The 17,816-nt window shown below is 39.7% G+C and overlaps 2 protein-coding genes across 2 annotated transcripts; both read right to left on the reverse strand.

Annotated features, from left to right (window-relative positions):
- Window positions 1-5,034: 5,034 nt before the first annotated feature.
- Window positions 5,035-11,425, reverse strand: LOC140978715 (sm-like protein LSM2). The gene is made up of 3 exons (XM_073443923.1): window positions 11,318-11,425; window positions 11,087-11,245; window positions 5,035-5,341 (listed from the first exon to the last, which is right to left on the reverse strand). The coding sequence occupies exons 1-3, from the start codon at window positions 11,318-11,320 to the stop codon at window positions 5,222-5,224; spliced, it is 282 nt and encodes a 93-aa protein (XP_073300024.1). The 5' UTR covers window positions 11,321-11,425; the 3' UTR covers window positions 5,035-5,221.
- A 699-nt stretch (window positions 11,426-12,124) lies between these two features.
- LOC140979018 (BTB/POZ and MATH domain-containing protein 2-like) lies at window positions 12,125-15,982 on the reverse strand. The gene is made up of 4 exons (XM_073444369.1): window positions 15,338-15,982; window positions 14,336-14,684; window positions 12,942-13,218; window positions 12,125-12,536 (listed from the first exon to the last, which is right to left on the reverse strand). The coding sequence occupies exons 1-4, from the start codon at window positions 15,754-15,756 to the stop codon at window positions 12,358-12,360; spliced, it is 1,224 nt and encodes a 407-aa protein (XP_073300470.1). The 5' UTR covers window positions 15,757-15,982; the 3' UTR covers window positions 12,125-12,357.
- Between the last annotated feature and the right edge of the window lie 1,834 nt (window positions 15,983-17,816).

Below are 17,816 nucleotides of genomic sequence, written 5' to 3' on the forward strand. Positions count from 1 at the left end.
CTGATTGGTTTTATAAACTTGGCCTTTAACAATTTCTTGACTTTTTCTTTCACTTTCAACTCAACTTCTTTTGACATGCGACGAGATGGCTGCTGAAATGGCTTGAAACCATCTTTGAGTGGAAGTCGATGTTCGACCAATTTCCGGTCCAACCCTGGCATGTCATCATAACTCCATGCAAAACAATGTTTGTATTCTTTCAACATACCGATCAAATCTTGCTTCAATTGCTTCAAGTTAATCTCTTCCAACGGGTCTTGCACTTCATGTTGGCCATCTTCCATTTGATATAGCGCCATCAATAATTCATCAACTTGGAGCTCATCCTCTTCGTATTCTTCTTCTTGAACAACCTCAGTTCTATAGGTGTCTCATCCTTCCTCTTCCCCTAATTTGTCCAGTACTTGCTGCACATGCGCCTTCCATATGGAGGTTGCAGCTACCTCCTTTTCTTTTTGGTTCAAGTCAATCATCAATCTCCTCAATCAGCAGCTGAATTATCGGCCTAGGCGGCACGATAACAGTAGGCTTGAGAATTCTTTCCAACACCGAGCTTGGAGTTGGTATTTGCATGTACAATGGATTTTATTTCTTGCTATTGCTACGAATTTTGATAGGCCCAAAATCCCCATTGTAATATCTGGCCTCCACTGCACTTGCACTTGTTTGAAACGGCTGTCTTTCATCCCCTTTCCAAAATAACAACAGTTGGTGCATTGAGGATGAGATGCACTGGTTTGCATGGATCCAATATCTGCCTAACAACGCTTGGAAGTTGACGGAAGAGTTTACCACGAAAAATACACATAAAGACGACATGCTCCCTACAGTAACATCAGCGGAGAATACTCCAATGGTCTTGGTGGTTTCCCCGGTAAACGCAGCAACAGAAACTTCCGTAGGAATCAAATCTTCTTCAGTTTTGCCAAGATTTCTTAACATTCTTACTGGAAAAACATTCACAGCTGAGCCATTGTCAATCAAGACCCTAGACACTGGTTTCCCATTGACATGGGCCTTGATGTACAACGGCCTTATGTGCTTGGTCATGGCCGGTGTAGGCTTTTCAAGTATCATCTGTTTAGGCTTATTTGGGTGGCCTTCCTTGATAATCACTCTTGAACTCCATTCAGGGAGTTTATTTGCATGCTCTTCCTTTGACACTGACTCCTGGGACATCAACTCCCCATTCTCTTCTTCCATCATTTTAAATCTCTCGGGTAATATCACCACTCCTGTGGCACAATCCACAGTGATGTGAAACTCTCCCACGTGCAAATTGATTGTTTTTCCTCTTTGATCACCCTCTTTACTTAACAGATCATCATCATCGTCTACGAACTTATCCTCAGTAGCCGATCTTCCAATCTTGGACTTACTCCCAACCTGATCTCCCATTACTGGACTGTCAATTGTGGGTTCCTTTCTCAATTTAGCTGACTCTTCTCTCCTTGCAATAGCTCTTTCTCTCAAAAGCCTTCTCTTCTGAGTCCTAGTCAGTGGCTTAGGGAATTTTTTGTGCTGGGCCACTCTCCAGGACTCACTAAACTCCCATCTAGCTGGAAGGACGTACCTGGGCCTTGGTATCCTGCTCTCAATCATTTTTCTTTTTGAGATTTCATATGCACGCCGCTCTCTGCCTTGATCAGCTGATATTTTCCTGATTTCCATCCGTTGCGGCTCCACTCCATATATATCTCTCTTGTTCGAGTATCTTTGGTATTGATTGCAAGATGACTCCCCTCTGAATAGACGGCGGATTCACCAACATCTCTGTGAAAACACTGCTGAACTGTTCTTACTTGATCAGTAATATGCTTTTCATTAGCCTCGAACAATTTACCCTTCGGTATCCAGTATTTCTTTATTACTCGGTCTTTCACAGCAAAAGATCGGTTTCTTTTCTTGTTGAGAAGATCTCTCAAATCTGTCACATTCACATTAACAGAAGCTGCAGGGGGAAAAGGGTCATCATCCACTGCCATGGACTCTTGTTTGTTAGGGAACTTCACGACTCCTTTGTTAATTCTGTCTTGCAAATTGTTCTTAAACGCCCAACAAGATTTAGTAGCATGATTGTAGGAATTGTGGTACTTACAATACTCTTGACCCTTCAGCTCTTCTGTGGGTGGCATCCTGTGGTCAGGTGGAAAGGTGATGAATTTTTCCTTTACCAAGAAATCAAAAACTTCCTCGGTCTTTGACACATCAAATGTATACTGCATATCCTTGGGGAGTTGGGAGCTACTTTTCTTCTCGGCTTTTGCCGGTTTCTTTTTTAACAGATGAACTGTGCAAAACCAGCTGATCGAATTTCTGCTAACACAACTTCTTCCACATCTTGATAATATGACCCCCATAGCGATTCTCTTCTTGTACGACTCCTCTCGCAACAATTCTTCGTATTCAGCAACTTTGGCGGCCAGCTCAAAGAAATCTCTGAATTCCATACCTTGGAATTTCTTCCTTAATTCAAAGTCCAGCCCCTTTTGTGCCATCTTCACGAACTCGGTCTCAGGCAGGAACACCTTGCATCTGTTCTTCATCTTTTTGAACCTGTCGATAAAAGACTCCACAGATTCCCTTTTCTTTTGGGTGACCCCGGATAAATTGGCAATACACACTTCTGGCTCTGTTCTATAGAATTGGATGTGAAATTGTCTTTCCATCTCTTGCCAACTCATCACGGAATTTTGGGGAGTGAGGCATACCATGCAAATGCAGTTCTTGTGAGGGAATTGGGGAATAGCCGCAACTTTAGATTGTTGAAGTTCTCCAAGTTGGCTAATTCCCCGCACTGGATGGTGAATCTGGCTATATGTTCCATTCTCGATTGACCATCCTCTCCACAGAATAGGCTGAAATCATGAACTCTATAACCCCTTGGATATGGGTTATTCACGTCTATATAGTCTGGATATGGTTTGTGAAACTCCGGGCGGCCTATCTGTCTCAAAGCCGGCCCATACAGCTCTTGAACAGTTTCTCTCACTATCTCTGGATCAATCCCGTGGATGTCCCGAGCTGGGAGTTGGTGATGGTAGTAATTTGCCCCCCGAGCTTGAAACCTTGCATTTAAGCCAATATTACCTCCTGGGAAACTTCCATCCGCTCCCTGATAATCTATGTGTGACACATCCTCATAAGCTCCTGGTTGATACAGAGGATTTGTCACGCTGTACGCCTGAGTAACAAGTTGCTTCGAGCTCCCCACTCCATGAGCACGTGGATATGGCTGAGCCCTCCCTCCTAAGGTTTCTTCTGATCTCTTGTGAGGTGGTGTATACCTTCGTTCTGGTTGATTCGTGAGAGTGAACTCCGGGCAGCGAAGATCGCCAGCCCTTGAGTTTCCAACTCCCTGGTCGAATTCATGAACTTGGTTGCTTCCTTGACCAGTCTCTTTGATAGTGGTATTTTGCTCTCCTTGAAGAGACTGACTTGGTTTAATCAAAAAGGTCTTCAAACAGTCGGTCATCGCCTTAGACAATGCCAGTGAGATTTCCTCAATCTTTATAGCAGTCAGTTCTTCCATCACCTTGTTTGAGACTTGGTCGTACGTAGCAGGAATATNCTCTCCTGATTGACGTTTTCTTTTCTTCTTGGCGGCATAGTGAGGTCCCACCGGGCGTGCCAAAAATATGTTTGCACAATATTTGATTTGCGGGCGTGCCAGGTGCAAAGTTGCACCGATTCGTTTGAAAATGATAAAATCTAACTTCTAAAAACAAGCGAAAGCGAATCCTAAATTTGACCGTCGGTTCTAATCTCCTAAAATAACTATAACGTCAAAATGAAGAAAACTAATGGAATTTGAAGAATAAACCCCTGACATCGTTTATATTTTCAATAAACAGTAGGAATTTACAAGACATGGAATATAACACATAAAATTGCTGAAATCTAAAAGGACAATACCTAGAATGCTAGAAATATACTGGAACGCTTAAAAAAAACTAGTGCTTGAATATTGAAAATTTTGCAGAGAGTATTTGCAGAGTTTTGTCTGTGTAGAGAGTTGAGTTGTGTCCTCTGTTGTGTAGCCGATATCCCCTTTTTCTTCCCAACGCCTATACGGTTTCTCTCCACTCCCCCATGAACACATGATCTTTCCCACTACTCTCTCACGATCTGTTCCTATCTTCCCACGATCTTTTCCATCATCAGCATCAGCGCTTTGTGGTTGGTTGGTCTTGATAGAAATTAGGTCGCTCATTTGACGGGCCATAATTTAATTGGGCTTCCATAATTAATTATTTTTAGCCCAAACACCATTGATCAGCAATATTTTCCCCATGTCATTCAGGTTGTGTTGATGGGCTTTTCAGATTATCTTCGTCGTGTTCCATTGTTGTTCTCTTGACCCAAAATTGAGGACTGGATATAGCTAAAAAACTCGTGGAAAATAGAATATATTTGTTTTATTTAGAATTAATTAATGAATATATTATATTATAATTATAGAACTGAAATTCTAAATAGTAATTTTTTAAATGTAAATTCTAAATAGTAATTGGTGTGGTCTTTCGAATGAGATAAAAAAAAATATGATTTAAAAGTGAATTTATTTTCAAGCCTTGCTTTCAAATAAAATTCATCCCCACCACCCAAGCCATTGATCAGCAATATTTTCCCCATCAAAATCCAATATGTAAAGAAAAACACTTCATATGGAGTATAGAAAAATCCGTATAGACAAATGCTTCGCTAAACTCGTTAGTTGAATTGAAATGCGCACACAATTGTATTTGTATAATTAATCGCGGTTGTCTGTGAAGAGTGAAGAGTGAAGAGTGAAGAGTGAAGAGTGAAGAACGAAGAATTCATTTCCTTGAGCTCATCTTCTTACTTAAAAGACGCAAATCCAAATTATAATATCTGACTAGATAAATTCAACATTTTCTTCAAAAATGTGGTCATCAATATAAAATTTTAAAAATGTGTTTTGGTTTGAGTTTAATAAGTTCAAACAGCAAAAACAGGTTTTTTGTTCGTTTTCAAGACCACAAAATAGCCAACAAATGAAGAATAAAAAACTGATCAAAATTGCATCTCCCTCCAACGAATTTATCCCAATCAAGTGTGTCCAATAACAATCACCACTGGAAACTACTGCATTTAAACGAGGTGATACCTTCTTGGTACCCGCAGAACGAAAAAGTTTTTTATCTAAGAATGCGTACATGTCTGAAAACTCATCGTATTAGAATAGAGTTGAGAGAATCTAGCCGCCTCGAGCTTCTCTTCTAGTGGCATCATGAAGCAATTCAACATCAACCCCCTCCGGTGGCAACTGGACGTACCTAACCACCGAGCCTCTGATGAAGCAATTACGCACAGAGAGCTGCCAAAATAGAAATAATAACATCAATCCATCATTCAAGCAGGGAAATGATTCAAATGAACAACATGACAGAGTCAATGATGTTTTCATACATCCCATTTCTCTCAGTCTGCCCCACTTGGAAGCCCAAGTACTAATTTGATGATTTTGCTTCAATCAAACAGCAGTAAAAAAACCAGGATGCATGTATTTAGTCTCATGACCTTGGAAATAAAAAAAAAAGAAAAAAGAGTACGAAGCCACCCACAAGTACCTTATTTGACATTAACTAAGTCACTGAAGTAGTTAGAACATTTCTTCACTCATCATTCATGCATCAATCTACTTTATAAATTACAGGAGTTTTTGAATGCATTATAATTGGCAAGATGCACCATGTTGATATATCAGATTCATGACCACACATATGTATATAAGGATTTCGATTGGCCCAATTTTCACAATATAAGTATAGTGATTATTAGAATTATATACTTGCAAACACAAAAACGTCCTGCATTTGCAACATCACTACCGTTGCAAAGCTGACGAGTTGATTGAAACTGTTTTCAAAGGGCTGCCAAAAATAATATGACCAGCAATAAACAAGATTCCCCAAACAGTGACAGAGGAAAACCATATGAAGAACAACGCAAAAATGCTTGCTCTCCAATTAATGATGACAACAAACTGGATATACCTAAAAATAACCGACGAAAACATGAACACAAAAACACTCAACACGAGTTATGAGCAAAAACTTGAAATAATGGGGAAAATGACAAAATTTGAAGCCAAAATACACTAAACTTAAGTTCCGGGTAGAACACTCGTCAAATTCTAGTTACCAACATTTCGAAGAGAGAGGAATTGGGCAGTATATAACCCAAGAACGAAGGCTTTAGCATAATGCAAGTATAAGAGATAGAGGAAAATCAAAATCCTAGCCCACAGATTTCGACGTGAAGCATACCATAAATAATAAAATCGCATGGAACGGACGATAGTTTTATCATCCTTTGTTCTCTATCGTCCATCTTTACCTCTCCTACTCCACTACTTCCCTCCTTCAAAGCGTGATTAATGCGCCTCTCTCCTGAAAAACGTGATCAACGTGGACTTCTTTCGAGCGTCTCGAGCATTTTTAGAGTTGAGCCTTCCAACCTTGCCCATGAACAAAAGCTAGCTGAAAGCTCTATTGTAGTCTTTTAGTCGTCAGCAGGGAATGATTCCTGCCCTCTGTGTATGCTGTTTCTTTTGTTCAAGATTACTTACCAAACCTAGCCCTGGTTCTAGATTCATATGCATCTTTGGATGCTCCTACCCCACCATGCCTGGCCCTTTACCTTACCTTAAAAAGAAAAAGAGAGGGAGACCGCTCTGAATACAACAGAGGGCGTTGAGCCTCCAGTTGGCTTTCCAAGATCGACGGATCAGCATGAGATTGTCAGGAATGAAACTTCCATTGCTCCTCCCGCCTTTTCCGGCAAATGCTATGTTCAACTATGCCCACCCACCTCGACAAGCCCGGATAAGAAGTACAGATGGTTGTACAGCATGAGCTACGGAAAGCATTTCGACAGATGAAGTACGATCTGCTTAGAGAATTCCCCTGGTATGAACCAACAAAACCATATCCCGTGATCTCCTCCTCTTGGACCAATGTTTCTTTTTTTTTATCTACCGATTACCACCCATAAAGGAGTATTCAAGTCCCTACGGGAGGTCTGGTGAATGATATCATTCGGAAACAGATGCGCCTAAGGCAGGACCACCTTTCCTTTTCGCTAGCTTGTCAAAGTTGGAGCTGCGGGCATTCTTTCTGTCCCCGAAGGCGAAGCAGGAGGAACCAACCCAACAGTGTACCGGAGCGAGCACTAAATAAAGTGTACGAAACGAACGAATGAAGTAATAGCGACCAGCGAGCTATTGCTTGCCTTTGCTTTAATAGTTTCTATTCGACTGGAAGGGAAAGCAAGCAAGGAAGGCATAGGTGTGAGCTAAAGACTTTTCTCGCTAAACCCGTCTCTGATCTTCTCTACTGTTTTGGCTGCTTTCTTTCATATGGGTGTAAGGTTCCTAATGTTCTAACTCAGAAAGTATAGTCGTTTTCTCTTCCTGACCCTTCGGCCAAGCCGCTTTGTCTGTTCATTGGATTGGTGTCTGATAGCTTTTCCCTCTCCCCAACCGCTGTCATGTCCCGCTACGCTAGTTCTTACTGTGCTGTGCTTTCCTTCCTGTCTCGCTTTTGTCTTGATTCTACTAGTTATCTCTCAAACAGCGGTTATTCCGCTAACACCGGATAAGCCGCATCTATCTAATAGCGGACGATTATCGGCAACTTCGGAGTCTTTCCGCCCCGCCTGAGAAAGAAAGAATACATTCCTCACGTCTGCACAGGCCTATGGGCTTTAGCAAGCCCCTTTCCAGTCGTGGCGTATCATTTCCAAAAGTTCAAGGCATATCACCGTCAGTGCGCTAAAAAGATCAGTAGGAAGATATAGGAGCACAATAAGGAGATTATTGTACGCCTAGGCAGTGACTCTTCCATGTCATATAGTCTTCCAGTTGAGATTTACGGTTCCGAGTTAGATTCTAATTGCGAGAAGGAGGAACTGAACTCTGATTGTGATGGCGACTGCCTAATAAGAATGGAGAATAGGGTAGGAATGGAAAGGGATAACGGCGGATAGTGAGCTCTATTGGATCCCCAGGGTCGCTTGGGAGCATCTTCTTGCTCCTGAGGATCATAATTTGATTTCATGGAATCTAAGGTTCTGAAAGAACGTAGTAAGTGGTGAACTTTGTTTACTCGCTCGTTAGAGGAAGTGAATGGTTGGCTCGAAGAGGGAAGAGATGTCTTCAATCTTACCTGTGGGATGGTAGCTTTACTGTCTCTATTCTAGTTGAGTAAGGAAGTCCTCATAGCAACTAGTTTGTGAATGCTTAAATCTCTCTTTTTTAATGAAAAATACGGGGTTTTTTTTGACAAGATGTGACATTCAACATCAGATCGATCTAATCCCAGGATTTGTTCTTCTGAATCAAGCTGCAACTCGGATGAGTCCATCGGAGCATGAAGAATTAAGTAGGCAGGTTAGCGAGCGGATTAAAAAGGGACTTGTCAGGGAGAGGGTTCCAAACCTTGTGCTGTGCCTGCTCTCTTGACCTCAAAGAAGGATGGCACCTGTTTTTCTCTTTCTTTCTACATTATAGCTTCAACTTCTTTCCTATAGCTGCTTGCTTGGCTTCAAAGCCTTACCTGCCCTTCGCCGCCTCCACAGAAAGATTGGTCTGGTCGATTGGTTACTTCCTTTTTGGATTAGTCAACACTAAAATTCTCTCTATAAAAGGCTACAAGAGACGGCGCAGCGCTGCCTACGCGCTAATTAGCTTCCGATGTCGAAACTTCTCCGGCATTGATTGAAGGTAAAGCCTTCACTTCAAGCTTTGAAGCTAAGTCCGCTATTCGGTCAAACTCTGATAGGCTCTAGGCCTTACCAACCTCTTTCGGGGTTCACTCTTTTACTTAAGCTCCTTAAGTTCCTAGATAGGCGGATGCCTTTGCCGAGTCTGAAACTCCGACTCCTAAACTATTCACTGGCCGGAAATGCCCATTTTGAGCTCGCTCTGGCGGATGTTCCCGCTGATGGTAAGACCGGAGAGAGAATTCTTTTATTGGGCGCAGAAGCCTATAGAATCGTAATCAACTCCTATGCGGATACATGATAAAAGCCTAGGCCAAAGCAAAGAAAAAGAGAAATATAAGATCCCTACGCCCCTCTCTCTCTTGGGCTCTCATGCCCCCTCGCTTTTGGTGAAAAAAGTAAACCGGACCGATCGGTCATTTAAAATACGATAATTCGAATCAAAACGATTCTTGAAGAACAGAATACAACCGAGACTCCTGCATTTAGATCGAAGGCTTAGGGCGGAAAGGTAAAGAATGACTTATCTAAAGAATCCATCTATGTTCTGAAGCCCAACCTCAAAGTCCTCTCCTCGTATTGCTAGTACCTGGCACCTGTCCAATTATTGGGCTAGCTTGTGCAAGAACCACAGGCGTAGAAGGAAGGGAGAGAGAGCCCCCCTCCCCCTCACTGTCTGAGTTGAAATGAGAAGCTTTTTCCTTCGCTTCAAGCTGTAATAAGAATAACAGTTCTTTCAATCCGCTTTCTTTGATGCTGACTTGACCCGCAGAGTTGAACTTGAACTACCTCTTTGATCCTTCCCCTGTAAGGCTTGGGTTGAGCCTTTACTTTTACTAAATAAGGACGAATCCGCCTTTTCAATCTCCCACTCTAAGACTAGTTGAAAAGAGCAATCCCTCGCGATTCACAAAGTCGCTAATAAGACTTCGAGTCAACGAACGATTCAAGCTCATTACAGAAGGCAGTTCAGCTTGAAAACTCGAGTTGCTGTATTGAGCCACTCTTTCAATTTCAAAGGTGGGATCAAAACCTATTCTTCTTAGCCTAAGAGTCTATTCGCGGAAGAACCAGACATTCTCAAAAAACTCTCCTTACTATACCTTACATCCTGTCATCGCTTTCAGATAAAAGGAAGTTAGACTAGCTACCAACTATCTCACGCTCTCTCTAAAACCCAGCCAAAGGAGTAGGAGCAGCAGCTGGGGAACCACCATAACCATCCATGGGAGTCAGACTAGCAGCAGAAGGGGAGTAGTAGGAGCATTAGCACTGGGAAAAGATTGAATCGATCCAGCTCTGGTAACAAAGCAGTAGGCAAGCCTTAGTGGGGACCATCCATACCTCTAAGCCCGAGACTTTTTCTCCTCGGATCGGAGCGCACCACGGGATGCTTTGTGAACAGCCCCCTCTGTTCAATACCGATACCTGTCAGATTCCATAGCTGATGAATCTCTTTCTTTTGAAACTCTTTCCATTGATCGTCACGCAAGACGCTTTTCTGGCACAAACCTAGTAGTTATTTGTCCTGCCGATCTTGGGTGAACTGATGACACTGATGCTCCAAGACCGAGAGTTTTCACAGCCAAAGCTATTGAAGCTGTTCCCTCCCATGAATCACTGCTTTCTGCACGCACTTCGCACCCCTCACTTTCTTTTGTTTGAGCGGCTATCGCTTCTCTTTTATTCTATAGTGGGAATTCCTCTTCTATCGTAATTGGTTGGGCCAGACTCTTCCTCTCTTTTTCACTCCTTCATCCCTCCTCAAGGTTGGGAACAAGACGGATATGCCAATGGCCTCTATCAGAGAGTGGTTTCCTGGATTGGTTGGTTTGAGGAGTGAAGGCGTTAAGAGAAATGACACAGTATCTTGATCCTCTATCCCCGACCATTCTATTAACCTAGTATCATTCTTCATCTCCGACGGCTAGGACAGTCCTCTACTCCGACAGCTAGTTACTGATCTGATGAATCTGAGCTTGCTTTTTGAATACAGTCAAAGCAGGACTTCCCTAGTTCTCGCATTCCTTGCCTTGGCCCGGCCTTCAATAGTCATCATTAGCTCATTGGCTTTCTTTCTGATAGCTTTCTCCCCAGGCTAGGAAATTCGATGAGTCATCGTAGGGGCTTCAGAAATTATAAGCTACACAGTTGCACTACCGTACAAATCTTAAAAAATTACCTTTTCACAAAATTAAGGAAAACCATAGTTTCATATTATTGAGGAACAGCACCAACGGAAACAGTAAACTAAAAACATCAAACATATGGAACAACATTAGGGGTAGAGAAAATAAACCCTAAATTAACAAACTGATGAGAAAGAAAAGAGAGATACCATGTGTGGGTACTTGTCTTGATCAACAACCCTGGTGTTTTCGAGCTTAATATTCAAATACTGATCCACGGAATGAAGGGTCCCTCTGATCGCTAAATCATTCTTCAATTCAACCGTCACTTCTCTCCCGACCAATTCCTTGAAGTACGAGAAGAACAACTGCAAATAGAAGAACAAATAAGAACGAGAGAAGTAAAAATCTAACAGAGAATTATCAAACTCGAAGCATACCATTTTCTGCGAGCTGGGTTGGGTTAGCAGGCGACTCCGCTGTTAATATTTGGTGTGAAAAGAGGCCCTTCATATATGTTGATTTCTCACAAATTTATTATTTTGAACTTCTCTAAATGTTTACACAATTTTTTTTATTATTAATTTGATTTATATGAAACTATGTTATAATTATAAAAATTAATGATAAATTAAACTGAAATTTGGATTAATGAAATTCTAAAAAAAATAGTTAATGACATCAAATTTTTGTCTTTGCTAACATAAATTGTTTTTCTATGAACACACGCACATCTGCTAAGACTTTTTGGTATGCATGATAACGTGAGATTGTGCGTTTAGTACTAAACTTGGAAAATATAACTCATCTAACTTTTATTCACAATCCATTTTTGAAACTTATCATTTTATTCCACAACTGTCATTTTATTCTAGCATAAAAGAAACCAAGATTCTCTTTCTTCTTCAATTAGAAAGATATTTTTGGTACAAGTCATGATAATTTTTAATTTATGACGACCACAAAAATCATAAAAATTATATCAAACATAATATTATTTTATTACTACATATTATATTTCCTTATCTATCAATTTTTTTATTACTTTTCTCATAATCATTCAATAATCATATCCTTTAAATCAATTGAGCCCTAAAATTTTTTTTTTGCTATGTATAAAGTAAGAACATGATAAATTTATTACATGTATTATTATCAGAGATTAGAGAATAGACCCTTGGCTCAATTTCGATCAAACAAAAACTCAAATGAAGTGGGATCCCATCCAATCATATGGGTTTAATGGATACATATCAAAGCATTGGTAATATATCGTACCCTAAAAATCAAGGGAACCAATAATTCACAAAATACAATTGACAACACAGTGCACAAGTTCCTGTTCGGTTGTTTGTAGGAATAAGACAACCCAGAAATATTACATTTACAACTGGACATTGCAGCTGGAAAAATGTCAAGTGAAGATTCTATGCTACTCTCTCTTTCTCAGCTATTAAAAATTACCAGTCACAAGAAGCTTCTACAGTCTCTGCTTCACGCGTCGACCATTCACATCACTTCCGTCGAGAATTGCTTCCGTGCCCAGCTTTCCAGCTGCAACAGAATGCTCGTTAATCCTGGCAACATATTCTAATAGTTCCGTCAGGACATGAGGGCAACTTTCTTTCAAGTAGTCAAAACCATCAGTCTGCATGACAGCTGCAGAACGAAAAGAAACATAGCAGTTCGAGATGAACACAATTAGATCACTGAAAAATTAAGAAATGCCAAAAATAATTATATGGCAAATCTAAAGAATAATATACATGTCAACAAACCTACAAGTGACTCAAACTTTCAAAAAATCCACCTTCATATGAATGATATGGCTAAAATGCAGGATTTACGAGGAATCGATCATAACTATTTTCAACACGCATCAAGCCTAGTATAATTATCATAGGAATAGCACCAACAGTCAAGTTCTGAAGCAGAAATCATGGTAGATGACAGCCAGGTAGCAAGTAGAACGCATCCATTTATAATAGATATACATCAGTTAGGATTCGTGGAATCCTCGTAAAATCAACTAAGAATTAGAACTAAAGTGAACACAACAATTACCTCTAAGATTTTCAGGCAATGCGACAAATTTTAGGCACGCAGATTTCAACTGGAAACAATGGTGCTGCTCAGCCAATGCTAGAGTTGTAGCCACAGTATGAATAGTAACATCCGCACATAGGTTAGACTCACAGAGCAACCTGAGCCTATCTAAGCCATACCGATCGGCAGCTGCTAGCAGATGCTGAGACATCAAGGTTGAGGCCCATTTTGAGTTCAAACCAGTAAGCTCTTCAAGGTCAGGTAGCACATCCAAGTACATAAAATGAAGTAGAGCCTGCAATAAACATAAATAGTATAAATGAGGGGCACGGTATAGAGATAATTACTTAGATGAACCAAAAAAGTAAATTCTTCACAGTGCCTGCCAATCTGACATTATTTCAACAAGGTTAACATTAATCCAATATTGAAAAAAAAGAGCCCAATGACGTCGCATAGATGTGGGATTTGTGCCATGTGATACATATTGGATATCTTTAGAGCATAGAGTAACCAGTTAAAAGGGATAGGATGCAAAAACTGATTGAAAAATTCAGTGAAATTGGGATATAAAAGGCATAAGGTAGGATTTGAAGAATGATCCAAATTGAAGCTCTAGAGATGACATAAAAACACAAGGAAACTGCCTTGATGTCAAATGCACGTGATAGACGAAGATGGTTGAAAACAAAATCCCCAACGGAAATATAGAATTTTTTTAGCAGAATTAGAGGTAAGAAGGATGTACCAGCCATAAAATAAGAATACTATCAACAAACCATCCTCAACCAACCTTTAACATTGAAATTTCAGTTTATTTACCATAAGATCATTTTTTCTCAACAACCCTGGGTTTTGATTTTTCCAACTCAGCTTTTAAGAATCCTTCTTTCCAGCGAAATAATATACCAAAAGAATGGGAATCTCCTTGCTGTCTTTCTTTCATACTTGAAAGTTTTAAAATGGTAAATCTCACAAACAAATAAGACCAACTTCCTTGATTCGATAACTACTGTCTCAGAGAAAGGCCCACACATGGGTAAAATTTCATGATAATGAAAATGGGTAATCTCAAGTACACTAACAAGTAAATTATTCCCATTACAAGAAAATTGAAATGATTCAGCTCAAGAACCCACTAAACTTGGCCCAGTTTCAGTTAAAAAACAAAAAATGCATCTTAAAATGTAGACAACAAGCTCAAGATCCAGGTGCAAATAACGTTTACAAACTAAAGCCACCCCAAAAAACATCTATTCCCAAAGCATAAGGTGGACTGAAACAATTATGCATGTCTAAATAGACAATATCGTTGTACCCCACAAAAAAACAATAACAGACAAGTAAAAAAATCAGTTAATGACGCAAAAAATGTGATTGTTGTTTGGGAGGAAAATGGAGTAGCAGACGACCTTAAAGACAGGTGCTTCCATGTCCTCAATTTGTATGCATTGTGTATTTTGATCCTTCATTGGGCCATATAATTGAGCTCTAAATACTGGTGAACGAGCTGCGAGTACCAGCTTGTGAGCAGCAAAGGTTTCTCCATCAATCTCAAAAATTACATCAGTTCCTTTTCCACTTTCCAGCAGCTGTCCGAAATGCTGACCGATGTCTGATGGTGGTAATGGTATAGTGTAGATCTTAGGTCCCTCTGTATGGGATTTGACAACCCCAACACAGCAATGAACTTGAAGGCAATCATCCTTCAGATAGTCTGATGCTTCCAGAAGTGTCCTTTTATAAAAACGCTTGTAACCCCTGCAACAAAAAATACACTCCATGTAAAGATAGCTTGACCTTAGAGAGAAAATTACAAAATGCACCAGATGACACAAGCAGAGAATAGATGTATTAGAAAACTGCTATCAGTTGGCAAAGAAATGAAGCATAACGAAGCTACGTCTGAGGTAGCCATGTCAAAAAAAAAATAGTATAATGGTCTGCCCAAAACACTCCTGAGAATCATTTATAACCTCTGAGTCCAAAATATAATACATTTGACAAGAAGTTATATGCGATCAGTACACCTCGACTACACAATGGTTGCATCACGCCATCATTCATTCAGCCAGCATACATTAGAAAAGTTGTATGGGCATGAAAGATACTTTTACACAAACATCATCCTCTCATGGTTTCATGGTAAGTACGCATTGAAAAAAATGAAAATCATCCAGAAAATAAAAAGAATCCAGAGTAAGAAACTTCAAAAAGAATCAGAAAACAAGGCTTACTGAATAACAAGCATTTTAGTCCAGATTGAACACTAACTTGATTCTCAATTCTTCTCTATGAAACAAAGATAGTAATCAAATACAATGATAAATCAATCATCATAGGCTGAAATAGGAAAATAATCCACAAAACCCAGATAAATATCGAACAAACCCCATGAAGAAACGAAGACTCACCACATGCTGCCACGATACTTAAGCGTGTAGGGTCCACTCTCCAACGCCCTACCAAAATGGCTATGAACCTTGTGCATCTCCCTCCCACTCTGATCCAACAGCGTCAACTCAAAAAGCGCCCTCACATCCGCACCTTCGCTAGCAAGCGCAATAAAAAGGGAAACATACGTGGCGTTATCCTCCAAGCTTTTCCCATCGGGATAGAAATAGATAGCCCACGAGTACCCACAGACAATAAATGTATCCGACGCTATGTACTTCCCGATCCCGATCCCCTTCGACAAAGAATACCCCTTAATCTTGAAATCGTGTGAGCCGTTTATCGTCTCGGTAATCGACGTTGAAGTCGTCACCGAAGGCTCCGTTTCCGGCGCCTTAGAAGATGATGGTTTCGCCGTCTCCTTGCAAACCCTTCCCATTACCACCACCAGCACGAAACCAAAAACTATCACTGGATATCTGAAATTCACCTTATAATCACACTATTAACTGTGTAACCGTTACAAAGAAATAAGAATTAAAGACAAAAGCGGGAAATGGAGAAGTAAGGGGAAGCGCGGTCAGATCTGGATGAATTTGGGTGATAGTCGATTCAGTTCAACGGATTAGGGTTCTAATGGGTCGAGGAAAGGTTTTCCTTTGCCCTTTATAGATGCCGTGTATGATGACCCACGCGCGCGTTTAATAAATGGGTTGTGAACCAACCCTTGCAGCAATATGCGCTTTATTAGACAAAAAAATTGTTAACATTTCATATTTAAAAATTATAATTATGTATCCAATTTAATTCAATTGATATTTAAATTTTATACATTTGTGATATACATACAAAATTTAAATTTATTTATACTCGGAACTCATAAATTTATGTCAAAATTTTAACACATGTACCTATTTGAACCCAAAATATAATGTGAAGCTGAAATAATACAAACATATAGAGTCAGGAGGCTTAGACAAACTTTTTTGACATGGAGATTGAATATTAAGTTTAATTTGATTTTAGGAATTGAATATCAAGTTCCCCTTGTAAAATAGTACCAATTGAGTATCATTTTCTCATTCTAATGGATATTGATTTTGTCGAAAATTCAATGAAATTGGTCTACTGTTGATTTTTTTATAAGAAAATATTCTCTAAAGATAACAAAGCGACGTGTCCAAACATGTTTGGTCAAACCCGGGACTTATCCCACCCACCAAAAACCTGATGGTTTTGATTTAAATCGAACCCAAAAATCCATTACTCATGTTCTCGATCGAATATGCAATCATTGGTATATCGAGAATTGTTTACTCTGCACATATATTCATTGTATTATTAATTCACGTGTCATATAGTATATTCACACCCGCAGGTGAACGGTGAATCCTCGACTACAAAACATTAGCTCCTACGTATTTCGGAGATATACTCAATCTCGTCACATGATGACCCTTATGGAGTAGGTAAACAATTCAAAGTGTAATGCTAGTACACAGAGCCTTTATGTTATCCCGGGTCTAATGACTAATTGTATGCAATCATTATTGCAGACTATTCCACTCGATAAGTTGTAACCCTTTGGAAAGTTCGAGAAAGGACAGTGATCCATCTCATGACCACCCATCCGTATGAATGGACATCTTTATGTCCTCATTAGTGAAACATGGCGCTTACATATCAGATGTCACTCTCGAACTCGAGCGACCTTTATCCTTATTTTAGACGGATGAATCGACTAGAAACATATTTAGAATATCGTGATGAATTTCATGATCAACTTTTCAAAATTGACATCATGGAAATAAAGTAAATTCAATCGGACTGGATTACTCTTGTACTACAACTGGATATCATCCCGTTCAACCGGCCACTACATGTTTCACTACTTTTTGATTAGAATCAGACTTCCCAAATCCCAAAGATAACATACTTGCTGTTTCTTAACTAATCATGCAAAAGAAACAAGACAATCACTCAATCACAAAATGTCCGTTAATGAGACATAAATGTGTTTCCGTCTTTTCGCTCATGAGGATCGACTTTAAAGAGCCATCAATCACTATTTTTGGCAAGACGCCGAATCAAGACAAACTATGAATTGTGAGGGTTTTTTTAACATTTGAAGTGTCCGAACAACTTATAAGCTTTTAAGCTCTAGTTTTCTCAAGATTTCCGTGCACATTTATTTGAACAAATCTTCAACCGCTCGTAAGCCTCTCGTTCAAGTTATTACAGATAATCAAATATCAAACTTGTGCTTCTTACAATTTTTTAAACCATTGTTTAATCACTGCCGAGAGTTGCTAAGGATTCATTTACTTAAAGTTGTATTGTTGTGAAAACAAGAGCTTCAATTTATGCAATAGATAAGTCGTAAATTGAAGTGAGTTGTAAAAACCGTTGTAACCAAATTTTTTTAGTGTATTATTTCTTAAATGGAAAAAAGAGAGACGTAGAAAGAATTAAATATCGAACCTCCACAATAAATCTTAT

The sequence above is a fragment of the Primulina huaijiensis genome, chromosome 6, assembly GCF_012295235.1.
Source record: "Primulina huaijiensis isolate GDHJ02 chromosome 6, ASM1229523v2, whole genome shotgun sequence".
NCBI classification, from domain to species: Eukaryota; Viridiplantae; Streptophyta; class Magnoliopsida; order Lamiales; family Gesneriaceae; genus Primulina; species Primulina huaijiensis.

Excerpts from the sequence above, each read along its gene's own strand:
- LOC140978715 (XM_073443923.1), bottom strand. Across the intron at positions 5,342-11,086 it reads AAGACAAGTACCCACACATG|CTCTCTGTGCGTAATTGCTT; the intron begins GTATCTCTCTTT and ends CTATTTTGGCAG.
- LOC140979018 (XM_073444369.1), bottom strand. The coding sequence starts at position 15,756 with ATGGGAAGGGTTTGCAAGGAGACGGCGAAACCATCATCTTCTAAGGCG. Across the intron at positions 14,685-15,337 it reads AAGTATCGTGGCAGCATGTG|GGGTTACAAGCGTTTTTATA; the intron begins GTGAGTCTTCGT and ends TTTTTGTTGCAG. Across the intron at positions 13,219-14,335 it reads TGGAAGCACCTGTCTTTAAG|GCTCTACTTCATTTTATGTA; the intron begins GTCGTCTGCTAC and ends TGTTTATTGCAG.